This window comes from Nicotiana attenuata, unplaced genomic scaffold, assembly GCF_001879085.1.
Source record: "Nicotiana attenuata strain UT unplaced genomic scaffold, NIATTr2, whole genome shotgun sequence".
Classification (NCBI taxonomy): domain Eukaryota; kingdom Viridiplantae; phylum Streptophyta; class Magnoliopsida; order Solanales; family Solanaceae; genus Nicotiana; species Nicotiana attenuata.
In genome coordinates, this window is record NW_017671862.1 from 217,024 (window position 1) to 230,748 (window position 13,725).

The following is a 13,725-nucleotide window of genomic DNA, read 5'->3' on the forward strand; positions in this document are numbered from 1 at the left end:
AAAACTTGATATGCATCTGAAGTCTATTATATGGCGTATATGACTTAACTTATATGACAATCCATGAAGGATTTAAGTTGCTTGAAGCATATACAATTCTTGATCTTGAAGTACCACTTCCTCAGTGCAATTTGTGCACAAATGTATCTTGCTATGACTATAGGCATGATAATATGATAGCAAGAGTTTTCACCTCTATGTGAAGATATTGAACTGACGATTCCAACAAGATCATATGAAGATAATTCATCTCTATCAAGAATGATGATTTCAAGGTGCAATATATTCATTCAAGTTAATATAGCTGATTTGTTCATCAGATCTCTACTAATGATCTTTTGAAGATGATGCACATGATTGGAATGTGAAGGCTCAAGGATGTTAATTGATGCTCTCATTAGAGGGAGTTAATGCATGTTGCACTCTTTTTCCCTTACAAGGTTTTGTCCCACTGGGTTTTTCTTGCAAGGTTTTTAACGAGGCAACCAAAAGCGTATTGTTAGATATGTGTACTCTTTTTCCTTCTCTAGAATTTTTTTTCCCACTGGATTTTATTTTAGTTAAGGTTTTAACAAGGCACATTATTTGTTGAATAGACATTCAAGAGGGAGTGTTATAAATAGAATTTTATTTATGGTGAATGTCTATATTTAAAGAGATTATAGGGTTTATTACTTGGTGGCTAAGTCACCATCCCCCTATAAATAAAGGGCTCTATTCCATTGTAATTCATCCCAAATCAATAAGAATTCTCTCTCTACTTTTCTCTGCAATACTCTTCTTCTTCATTTATTGTTTTATAAGACGTAGCAAAATCTGCTGTGTTGACTGTAATTAGTGAAATGGAAGAGAAAAATCTTTCTGTTATAGAACATTTTATTCATGGAGAGTATATTTTCCATAATTTAAGATAATCAAACAATGGGTCTGTTTGGAAAGCCACCAGGTAATTGGAATTGGTGTAATTACTAGGGTAGTAATTACACAATCTGGTAATTACACAACTTGATAATTACACAGTTGTGTAATTACGACGATCTGTTTGCTTGTCATGATGTAATTATAAGTTTATTGTTTGGTTGCACAAGTATAATTACACAGTTAGATTAAATTTTAAGTATAGTAATTGTCAGAACATAAAAGTTAAAATAAAAAATATATGCCTATAAATTTTTATAAGTATAAATAGGGGGTTGATTAGAAAATTATAATAACTCATTGATTCATCTGCTATATAAATATATGATTATATGATCCATTTCTAAGTTTACTAGATCGAAAATTTATAACATTCAAAAACATATAGACCCAATATCACATTCAGTAAAGATTTATGATACGTGTATAGGATATACTCAATGTGTCCGAGCATGCCCCACCGATGTATTAGAAATGATAACTTGGGACGGTTATACTATATTTTGTATTTAAAATGTATATTTTTCATGAATATGCATTAATTAGTAATCATATATTTATAACTAATATTGTAAAAATAATTATATATATATATATATATATATTCCAAATTAATAATATTTAGTTTAGATACTTACAAAAATTAATGCATACGTTTTGTAAGAACATCATGGAATTCATGTTTGATAAAATAAATTAATATTTATAAATAATGTCATAACATTATTCAAATGTTTGACAAAACTAATCTATCAATTCTAACTAAAAAATGAACAACAAGCAATGTGAGCCAATACTACTAAAACAAGTAAATTGGAACCATGAATATAAAACAATTTTAAAATCCAAAAAGAAAAGAAAAATCTAACATATGTCAAATTCCAACATAATAACAGTAAGTTCCACAACAAATTAAGATTAGGAAACATAATAAGTTTATAACCACATTCAACAATGAAATTTCACTTTAATTGCATCACTCATTATATGCCAAGTTTGTTAATGACTTATTATTTCTAATATTAGGAGGTGTAGTTTCAAAAATAGAATAATAAAATTAAAAAAAAAGTATATGCAATTACATGAATTCACAAGAATTAAAGGTAGAGAAATAAAAGATAAATAATATACAAAGAAAAATATATTTTAAAATTTCAAAAAAAATTAAAAATTAGAAAAATAGAATAAAAAGTTAAAAAGTAAATAATTAAAATAAAAACAAAAAGGAAAGAAACCAAAAAGCAACCTCGTAATTACCATCAATTCTCACCTCCCCTTGAGAATTGGAGAGTGTAATTACACCACTCCAATTACACCCAATTCCATGCTGACCAAGTTATTACTTAGCGAAACAAACATACCAAACTGTATAATTACACTCAATTACACCCAAATCTAATTCTTAGGTGGCTTTCCAAACAGGCTTTAAAAGGGTTTGGCATGAAGAAAACATTCCAAGAAGGCATTTTAGTGTTGGTATAATTAGTTATTAATAGAAGAGAAGGCAAATTTAAATTCAAAAGGTGATTGTTGGACGTGTATGCTCAGAAAGATGTATAGACATTAGGGGTGTAGAAAAGAAACCGATAAAACGCACCAACCCGATAATTCGGGTTAAATCGAAAAAAAAAATCCGACTATGGTTTGGTGTTGAAAAAAAAACCGACATTAATTGGTTTGGTTTGGTATTAACTAAAGAAAGTCAAACCGAAACTAAACCAACCCGACGTTTTATATATATATATATATATATATAAAGTTTAGATACTTTTTCTTAATTTTATCTTTTAAGATTGTACTTAGAACTTTTGAATGTTCCAATAAGTTTTATAGCCATTAATATTATAAGTAACTTAAATAATGCTAACAAAAGCCCAAAACAAAATTAAATTAATACTAATGCTAACAAAAGATATTCAATTCAATACTACGAATGGCAATGTATTGAATATCTATTTTTTGTTTTGCAATAATTTAGATAAAAATGCATAACCTATTTTTATTTTTTTTTTAGCGTATACTCATGTAATTAGTATCCCTTATTAGTCTACTTATTTTAGCATGACTTAGTACTTTTAGATTATGTTTATTTTTACTATGACTTTTTAATTAGCAATATTTATATTACATAATTTTATTGTCTTTATTGTTGAATATTTTAGAATAATTCCATGACACATCTCATATTTTGTATTATTTTCTTGAAAAATACTTTATATAGTTGTATCTTACTAGGATTAAAGAAATATTTTGAGCATACGTTATATGTTATGTTCTACGAAGGTTTTACCGGGCAAAAACCCGAAAATCCGAGAAAACCCGAGATTAAAAAACCCGAGCTTTATTGGTTTGGTTTGGTCTTTAGATTTAATAACCCGACACAATTGATTTGATTTGGTAATTGTAAAATTCGAGACCAACCCGGTCTATGTACACCCCTAATAGACATGTTTTAAAAGACTTTTATGGTATTATAAGTAGTTCTTTGTTTTTCATATACGAATATAAACAAACATAGTGGTGCTAAATTCCGCGGGGACAAAAATTACTCTATCAAAGCCATCAATTTTTTATCCCCAAAAGTCTAATTTTCCTAAAATTTACATCATTCCAAATACACCATCAAGGTTCATATGTATTGTGTGTGTGAGAGAGACGCTATACGTATGTATACCAACTTCACCTGTTAATCAATTTTTCGTTTAGTACACAAAATAAGTCGCTCAAATAGTTTATTTTCTAGGATTATAGGCTAATAAATAATAGTGTAATCATATTGTATGAGCAATGTGAGAAACGAGGGAAGAATTATAATAAAAGCTAGCTGGCCCATCAACGAATAAATTATGTTTGAAAGTACTTTCGTGTATAAGCCACATAATAATTAAAACAAGTCCACAACTGAGTTTAGGTAACCAAATCACTACGATGATAACAAGAATCACAAGTAAGCAGACACATGGCGTGTTAGTTATATGCCAGATTTTGCTCTAAGTGGTCATAAATTTGAATCTCAACTAGCATATATTCTTTGAAAGTATTTAAGAGTCTCTTTATTATAATTATGATGAAGTAAAATTGAACTCACGACCTTTTTTAATTTAAGACTCAACAAATACTTTTCTAATTGAACTGAACATGGTAAAAAAGGACTATTTTTCATCTAGAAAGATATTAATTAAAGTTATTTATTCCCGTTGTTATATAAATTTCAATATTGCTTACACAAATTCCTTAATGCGGAAAATTTTTATTTGTACCTCACCCAACTGACGCTAATTGTGTGAGGCCTCTTTTTTGTCTCACAACTGTGTGGTCCCAGAATTTTGTGGACCCAGATGTTTAAAATATGGATAAAGAGGTCTCACACAACTAGTGTAAGTTGTGTGAGACACAAAATAAAATTACTCCCTTAATGCATCCCTGTTCTGCTCCATATCCTACTTTGACACGCAGTTGTAATTAAACTTTCCGTAAAAACTTTTATGCATCAATGTATAAACTATAAAATATACTATGACAATGGATTGAACAACTTTGAAATCTGGTAAGTACTCATAAGAATATTTCTAATTCATAAGAATTTCTCTATCAACAACCGAAATTTAAAAGGGGAAAATAAAAATTCAGCGGCTTTCTTCGGAAGGGTCAAACTCGAAGGGAGACTTTTCGGGTTGAGAACTCTGATCAGCAGCATCATCCGGGTCACGAGAAGGGTCAGATTTGTTCAAGGCGGCGCGAGCCTTCTCGAGCAATGGCTTGAATGCGAACTCTATGGCTAGCCAGCCAAAAGCTAAGGCACTGACTACCACTGCTGTTGATTTCAACGAACTTGTCTTCGCCATTGTTGATAGGCTATATAGAAAAGGATTCGACTGCTTTTTCTGAGGTTTACAGACGAGGGTTTTAGGTCGTCATCCTCGAGAATACTTATAAGGAGAGAATAAACTTGGTTGCGTGGGCTTTAAGACAAGGAGGGTGGCTTACGGCCTAAGAAAAGAAAATTGGGCTCCATTAATTAGGGCCTCCAACTCCTAATATGTACCACTATCACTAAAGAATAGGTTAAAATATCATGGTATAGCCAGTTTTCACACTGGTTAATGAAAAATAGCCAGCGTTTATCAAGTTAATGAAAAATAGCCACTATTTTACTGCAACAGGGACTGGTCCAGTATAATATACGGGAGTTCTGGTGCATTTGTGTACGAACTCCAGCATATTATGCTGGACCGGTATACTTTGCTAACTCCTGTAAAATTTGCGGGAGACTGGAGCACCAGTGCTCCAAACTCCAGTATATTATACTGGACAATTGTACTTGCTGGAACTCCCGTAAAATTTGCGGGAGTTCCAGCATAATTATGCTTGAACTCCCGTAAAATTTGCGGGCGTATTTTTCCGGATTTTGAACAGTGTTTTCGCTCAGATTTAAAGTGGCTAAATTTCGATGACTTTTGAAACTTGGCTATTTTTCAACGACCAATGCAAATTTTATACACTTTTTCAAATACCGAATATAAATAATTTCTGAAGCTGCTAAAAATGAAAAACACTCTTCTTTATTGACACTGATTTTTGTTAACAGAAACTATGGTTACTTATATGTGTAATGTTAGTGTAGTTTTGAGTTAGGCATACGTCTCCATAAGTTTGCGAGGACAAATTGAGTGGATTTGAATTTTCATTCATTAATGAATAATGGTCCCTCTTTTGGTTCGTATTGTATCATATCTTCTACTACTATTTACTTAGCAAATACTAATAGAATAGCTAACTTCACTTTCAAAGTTCCAACAGCTATTACGACGTGTTTATTTCTATCATTATTTCTACACAATTAAATACAACTACAATATGATACAACTTAAATACAATTTTTATACAAAATTTATACAATATGTCTTTTGTATATTTTGTATCTGATTTATACATAATAAAAATAAATTTCATACAACTAATTATATATTATACAATTTATCTTTACACTTTCACACATTATTTTCTACCTAGTTAAATACAACTACAATAAATACAACTTAAATACAAATTTTATACAAAATTTATACAATATGTCTTTTGTATTTTTGTATTTTTTTTTATACATAGTAAAAACAAATTTCATACAACTAATTATATATTATAAAACTTATCTACAACTTATCTACAATTTTCATACATTTTTCTACTCAATAATTATACAAACTAAATATCATACAAACTTAAATATAATTTTTAAATAAATATTATTCAACTTTCGTACAATAGTTAAATAAATAAATAAATAATAATATATATATAGTATATATATATATATATATATATATATATATATAACAGAATACAATTTTATTACAATTTTTCTACAATTTCTGCAATATAATGTATGTCATATCTTCTTCTTCGAGTTTCAATCTGAAATTCAGCCAAAACCAAGTCTAATCTTCACCAAAACCCCTCAAAATTGAGATATAAACTCCAAACGATATTCCCAATTATTTGCAACAATGCCCAATCCAAACAAATTATGTTTGAAAATCCAAATTCGAATTCAAAGCTTCAAAGCTTTTTAATGGCTGTCAATGGTGGAATTGCTGCTCTCTTTTCCTTTGCTTTATATTACTGAAATTTGGGTTTGAGAGATACAGAGAGACGTAGAGAGAATTCTCAATTCTTTGCAACAACATCCAATCCAAACAAACAATATCTTTTGAAACCCAAATTCGAATTCAAAGCTTCAAAGCTTTTTAATGGTTGTCAATGGTGGAGGGGTTACAGATTTTCGCTGGTTTTAGAAGAGGAAATAGTGGGTGGTTGAAGAGGAAATCGTAGGGTGTGGTTTGATACGTGGTGAGGAGGTATGATTTGGAGGGAGAAACTTGGGGGGAGTGGGAATATACGGTAGAGTTAAATTAGGAGACTAATTAATACCATTAAAACCCCTAAAATGTACATAAATGGTAATTAGGTATATAAAAGATAATTATATTAAAATTTATGCATGGAGGGTAATATAGTTTACTATATAGCATAGGAATGTAAAAATCCCAAAAAGGGGTCAAGATATTACTGGATTACATTAATGATTAATTTATGGAGAAAATCTCAATTTATACCCATTAAGCCCAAACTATTTACCCTTAAATACCCAAATCTAAACTATTTACTTTTCCTACCTATGCAACCAAGACTATTTACCCGGCCCACATGGTTTCTTGATATCCGATCCAAGTCACATTAGGAAGATCTGTGATTTGGCTTATCAAATTGACCATCTTGGTTATGGTAGCGATTTGTGTATATATACACAGAATAAATAATATCTCCTATGAATAGAATTTATATAGGAATAAAAGCGACAATACTTGCATATAAGAATAAGACCAAAAGGCTCTAATAAATATTACTATTACCTACATCAATTAATACTACTATTTGTTAATAACATTTACTTCTAAATCAACAACAGCTAGATATTAATTATCATTTATTATCTATAAAATTATTACGAACAAAATTTAAACAAGAAAGGAAGGTGAAACGACCTATATTACTCCTCTTTTTCTCTCTATATTGAATGCCATTTTGTTTCTATGTTATTCATATAGAATTTCACTTAATTATACAATTGTTTTCTTTTTGCTTTTTTTGTATGTATGTACGTCTTATATTACATATTTGTTCTTTTTATTTTTGATATTATGCGTGTATGAAGACCCACCATTGTTGAGCTTGAAGCTTCAGAATTTGAAATTTTATTTTGAAGATTTATTGTTTGATTCGATGTGGGTGCTATAAAATATTGCTTATAGTATCTTCGAGTAAGCTTCCCAAATCTAAATTTTTATGTGTATTTGAATATCCACCATTGTTGGGCTTGAAGCTCAATTTTATTTTTGAAGATTTCTTGTTTGATTCAAAGTGGGTGCTGTTATATATTGCTTATAGTACCTTCTGGAAGCTCATACTGAAATTTGATAGCATTTGGAGCTGATTTGAGGTGATTGAGATCGAAATTTTCAGCTGAAAATCGAAGAAGAATACAACTACCAAATAATATACCGCTACGGTATACAATATGATGTAGGAGTATATAGCTATACTACTATTATAGTTTACAATATACTACAACGGTATATTGTAATATCGAAAAAGAATACAGTATACCGCTACAGTATACAATATACTATAGGAGTATATAGTTATACTGCAACAATATACTATTACAGTATACAATATATTGTTATAGTATACTGTAATAATATGCAATATACTATAACAGTATGCTGTAATAGTATACAATATACTATAATAGTATACTTATTACCCGTAAATTCAGTTCCATTTCCCTTTTAATTTGCTTTAAGCTTTTACCCAGCGTGAGGGGCAAATTGAAAATGAAAACAAAAAAAATTATAGTATGCTATATAATGTAACGGTGTATTCTTACAATTAGACCCTTTTAGAATTTTTTAAAATATTTATTGACAACTTATATTATTGCGGTTTAATAATTGAATTAAATTTTTTTTTTTTACTCTTTGCGTACAATTGTATACCCTGTTGGTATAGCTATATACTATATCGGTATCATATGTTAGTTAATATTTTTTGGTTGTATTAGCTACATTTAATTGGTATACAATTTGATTTTTCTTTAGTAATAATATAAAGAAAAGAATAATAAAAAATAGTGAAAACATTAAATGAAATTAGATTATGAAGAGAAAAAGAATATAAAAAAAAAAAAGAAGTTAAATGAAATTAAAAAAGGAAAAAAGAAAAAAATAAGAAGAAAACGAGAAAAAAGAAAAGGAGAAAAGAAAAGAAGCATAGAAAGAAAAAAGAATTGGAGAACAAAGAAAAAATTTCCCACAAAAACTACTATGGGTAGGAAATATAATTAGTTTATGGGTAGAAAAATAAATGGGTAGACAACGATAAATAATTTTATTTTTGTGGGTAACTGTGTCATTCTCCCTAATTTATGGCTTAATGCTCAAATCAAAACACTAATTTGTAGTAGAAGTGCCCTAGTTGAACCGCTCGTCTAGTTTCACAATAACAGATTATGTGAGTTAACGCTTCTTTATTCCTTTTTTCGTTCCATAATTATGTATTTCTAAGGTTTTAAATTTGCTTTATTTTTGGTTTGTATTTTATGAACAATGCATGGTACCACCCAGTAGTGCGTCCACTGAGCAAAATCTCACAAATAGTATCACCAACCCTCCTATGGACTAGCATTCTTTTCAAGGAATTATCTCTGACATTGACATAACAACAATCAGCAATCTTTTCCCTTTAACACCCGTGCTAACAGAGGTTTGACAGCACCCCCTGATTAAAATGCTGTAAATGAATCAAAGCTTAAACCAAGTAGTTGAAAAAAAAAATGGACGCGAAGCTAAGATGGTTGAGTGACTCGACCAGGAGGATCAAGACTGAATGCAGTAGAAAGAGCCACAAGTAACTACCACATTTGCATTAGAATAACACCTCTAAATCTCATGTTAAGCGCTCAGAGACTACTTGTTGCATGACACTAATATACTTGCGGTAGAAAACTGAGTAAATATCTTCATCCGTACAGGCATGTTTACATAGACAACATCAAAAAATTAGAAGAGCTAGAACGCATTTAGCGGCCTCGACCACGCCCACGTCCACGCCCACGTCCGCGCCCACGCCCCAAAGGTTTTCCTGAGGGAGGAGATTGGTAGTTAAAAAGTCAGAGAAGGTATGTAACAACAAAGAAGAATATGCCATGGTGGCAGAAAAGATGATAAAGGCTTTCAAATGCAGAATAAGATTATAATTATACCGGCAGTTGGCTTCTTAGGCTTGACCCTAGGTGTTTCTTCCACCAGCAGTGTCTCAAGATTCAAGCTGTCAGGAAGGATATAATAGCGGATGTTGTTACCCCTCACACTCAGGTGATCCAATGTCACTGGATTCTTTCCTTTTAGCGTAATTTTGACAGCTTTCAAGTGTGTGTTCATGCTGACATCCACACCTGTAGAATTCAAAAGTACCGTCAGCACCTCACTCTCAGCCATAAACAATCTGAAGATATACTAATCGAATTGCCAAAGTAGCCACTGTTCTTAGCTAATAAGACATGATGTGCTTAAAACAGTTTGTATTCGCATATCAGACCTAGCAATATTCATCAACAGTCGTACACGACAAAGAAAGGTAAAGTGATCCACATATTGCGCAAGCGCAAGAAAGCACAAAGGTCTTCTAGTACACTTTAGGAAAGCAACACAAACAGTTCGTAGCCTGCAGCAGAGAGTTCTCTACTATAGACATAGCCCTTGCCCCCCAAGTGCTGGTATTACATCATGGTTCAGGTTCTCCTCTTCCTCCTCTGTAAATTGCATTCTACTCAAAGTAACTGCTGATTGAGAAAAAGAACAGCAATTGTGTAGCTTATTCACATTGTTCCCACAGATATTATGCAACCAAAGGAATCTGGATGTTACACAAAAAGGTGACGGGGTAAATTCTTATAGTAGATGAGGAGCTGACTCAAGAAAATGCAACTTTCCACTTAGGATCTAGAGACGGCCAAAGAACCACACTTGGCCGGAGCTTACTTTCCTAAGCTAGAATAAGTGGAAGAGATCCTCGTATTAACCGAACTCAAAGAACAAGATGACTTGACAATTTCAACGGCCAAATGAATCATACTACACTACTAGAGTATTAATACAATTTAAAACGATATTGTTGAACCTTTTTTTAAAAAAAAAAAACAGATAATTTCATTGAGGATAAAACTAGAACTGTGGAATTATTGCCTATCTTCCTTCTCCTATCATCCTATCAAAAGTTTAGATGGAACAGGAAAAGAATCCTATATTCCCACATCCTGCTCCTAGTTACGAAATAACCTTCTGTTCCTTTCTCAATTCTCTGTATATTGTCCAAAAAAGACATAGTGGTTTCGTTTCCCAAGCTATTTCTTCCCCTCCAAATTCTATCAACTCTCCAACTTGAAACTGCTTCACCCAACATTCGTGGAAACACCTAAAACGAGATACTATAGACAGTCCTAAAACGAGAAACACCTAAAACGAGATACTATAGACAGTCCTTATCCTCCTCGCTCTCTTTGCACATATACACCAATCACCATAAGTCTCCTCCTATTCCGCAAACATCAGCTTTAATAATTGCATCCCGTGCTGCACATTAGGTGGCTAGAGCAACTTTCTCTGGCGCCTTGGTGCTCTATATTGCCTTACATGATTCTGAATGTTGCGTACAGTCAGCTTCATACAGTAGGGGTTCATGATAAAATATCCTGATTCCTTCCAAACTACCCTATCCTTGTTTCCTTTATGCTAAATGTAACAAAACAGTCCACTCATGGTATTATGCATTTTGGGCCTAGGTTTTGTACAGCTTTAAAATTCGTCATTAGGGTCTAAAACTTGATTTTGCAGATACCTAACATCTCTCCCATGTAGTGCCGATGTGGGATTTGCTTAAACTATTACAGACTCTTCCCTTAAAGGCTTAGTGTCCTTCTGAAGTTTGTCTCATCATTGCCATTGCCTAAGGTTGCACGTGGCACACCTCTAATACAACATGTAGCAGTCTAGTCCACTAGTGCTAATGTCCACCTTAGGCCTAGGCTCGTGTGACTTGGTACCAAGGTCTAAGACTTGCTTTGGAAAATACTCAAAATTTATGTTTCGCCGTTGTGAGATTTACTTAGGGTGTTGCATTGAAACTACATGTCGGTACTTGGGGTTGCCACTTGCCACTGCCACTTGCAATGAATCCCATAAAGGCACACCTTTAGCCTAACATAAAAAGTCAATTTAAGATTGGAAAGAAGGCACAATTTGATTTAAAAATCCTAGACTAGACTAAACAGAGGACAAAAGAATTTGACAAACTGCTTTCGGTGTCAAGGAATAGAGCTTATTGCATCTGTAATTGTTATTCCTAGTACAAAACTAATTCCACACTTTACTTTTCTTCTCAAAGTTTGGTCCGTGAAAATGAGATCAGTTCTCAACTGCTAGTCAAAAAAGTAACAGTGCACTTGCATAGCAAATACAACAAGCTGACAACAGCATAAATAATACCAAATGCAACAATGAAGAGCACTCTTTTGATACCACAACCTGCATACACAGTACAACTAGTAAGAAAAACTTCCATATCCGCTTATTAAGCTCATAGATTGACAGATTTCAGCTCATGTTCGACTTCTGACCATGCTTGGTAAACATCAAATTCCAGAAGGGACACCCAGTACACGACATTACCACACTTTAGATTACATAATGCCAATTTAATGTACCTATCTAAACATCAACTTCCAGGAGCCAAGTTCATGACAGGAGTATTATTGAATGCAATTTCTAAGTGACCGAGCCTAACACTTTAAGCTTGAGATTGGGAAAGAACTTAATGCTTGCAAAAGAAATCATTCCACATCCAAGCACTAAGATATAGAAGATACTGACATATCCAGAAAGGTATAAAAGATATTGCTGATTATCTTGAACATGCTGTTTTAATGATTGTATGAATTTGCACTAGTTTAATTTCTTGTCCTCCGAAGATTTAAATCCATAGAATATTCTAGGGGAACGAGCAACTTGTGCACATCTAGAGCAATGAGGTGAAGATTACAGTACTCTGTATTCCACATGGAAAATAAGAAGGATCTATAACCAGACATTTTACCTTCCAATATTGCATGTTGAATCATCCCATTCTGATTCATGGGTAAGCACAAAACATCAATTCAACTCAAACCACTTAAGCACTCCATTCACATGTGTAGAATAAACATTATTTTCAGTGGTGTGCATATATTAATTCAACTGAAATCACTAGAAATTCCAAGCATTACTATGTACAGATCGTAAAAAAGAAAAAGAAATATTATTACCTAGACACCTATTGGGCACCTCCGTAAATAAATACTATAATTAGCAATTGTATCTGAAAAGCCAATCGTATATGTCAGCTGCTAACATTGTCAAGTAACTAATGTATGGAAAGCATCAAATAAAACCCTAGTAACGAAATGAAAACCGTACAATAACTAAAACTTGGAAAAACGAAGCCGTTTAAGCTCAGTGGAGAGACTGAGAGGTAGGGGGGAAAAAGAGATACCTGTAATAGTTCCATGAACAACGGTGCCGTTCTTGAGCTCCATGGAGACCGTCTCATTATTTAACTTCATTAGGAATCTGCAAAGACATAAGTAAATTTAAATCCACAACAAATTTAACGGAAAAAATAACTCCATGGAACAAAATTCGAAGATTGAAAATGTACCTCACTAGCTTCATTGTCGTCGACGAAGATGTACAGACGCTTAGGGTTTTACAGAAGCAGAGAGCAAATTGCTTTCTTTCCAATTGTGGGTTTTAGGGCACGGATATAGCTGCAGGGGTTAAGCTTCGACATACTAATAAATACTGCTCTTCCAGTCTCAACGACGTCGTCCGCATTTTCATGGGCCGTTATGCATTGCAAGGCCCAAATAGAGTTTTCCAAGGACGATTTCACAAGGGAAATTTTCATAATTACTGAAGAAATCAAAAATTATTTCACAATCTGCAACTATTAGTTAAATAACATATTCTACAACATAATAAATATGATAAATGTATAAAAGTTATACCCTCAAATACGGTATATTTCCTATATAATAGGAAACTGATTCTGAAAGTACTCCCTTAATAATGCAATCTATAACTAAAAACAAACACCCAAAAATAAGAAATTATCTTTATATAGGGTAACAGAAAGGAAATTAATACAACTTGC

At 32.3% G+C, this 13,725-nt stretch overlaps 1 protein-coding gene across 1 annotated transcript; it reads right to left on the reverse strand.

The window, feature by feature from the left end:
- Window positions 1–9,369: 9,369 nt before the first annotated feature.
- Window positions 9,370–13,347, reverse strand: LOC109210604 (small nuclear ribonucleoprotein Sm D1-like). The gene is made up of 4 exons (XM_019374049.1): window positions 13,231–13,347; window positions 13,066–13,142; window positions 9,743–9,934; window positions 9,370–9,621 (listed from the first exon to the last, which is right to left on the reverse strand). Exons 1-4 carry the CDS (start codon window positions 13,242–13,244, stop codon window positions 9,560–9,562), a joined length of 345 nt encoding a protein of 114 aa, XP_019229594.1. The 5' UTR covers window positions 13,245–13,347; the 3' UTR covers window positions 9,370–9,559.
- Between the last annotated feature and the right edge of the window lie 378 nt (window positions 13,348–13,725).

Bases quoted from the DNA above. Each gene is read 5' to 3' on its own strand.
- LOC109210604 (XM_019374049.1), bottom strand. The intron at 9,935-13,065 runs GTATCTCTTTTT...TGAATTCTACAG, and splicing joins TGTTCATGGAACTATTACAG to GTGTGGATGTCAGCATGAAC. The intron at 9,622-9,742 runs GTATAATTATAA...CTCCTCCCTCAG, and splicing joins GCCTAAGAAGCCAACTGCCG to GAAAACCTTTGGGGCGTGGG.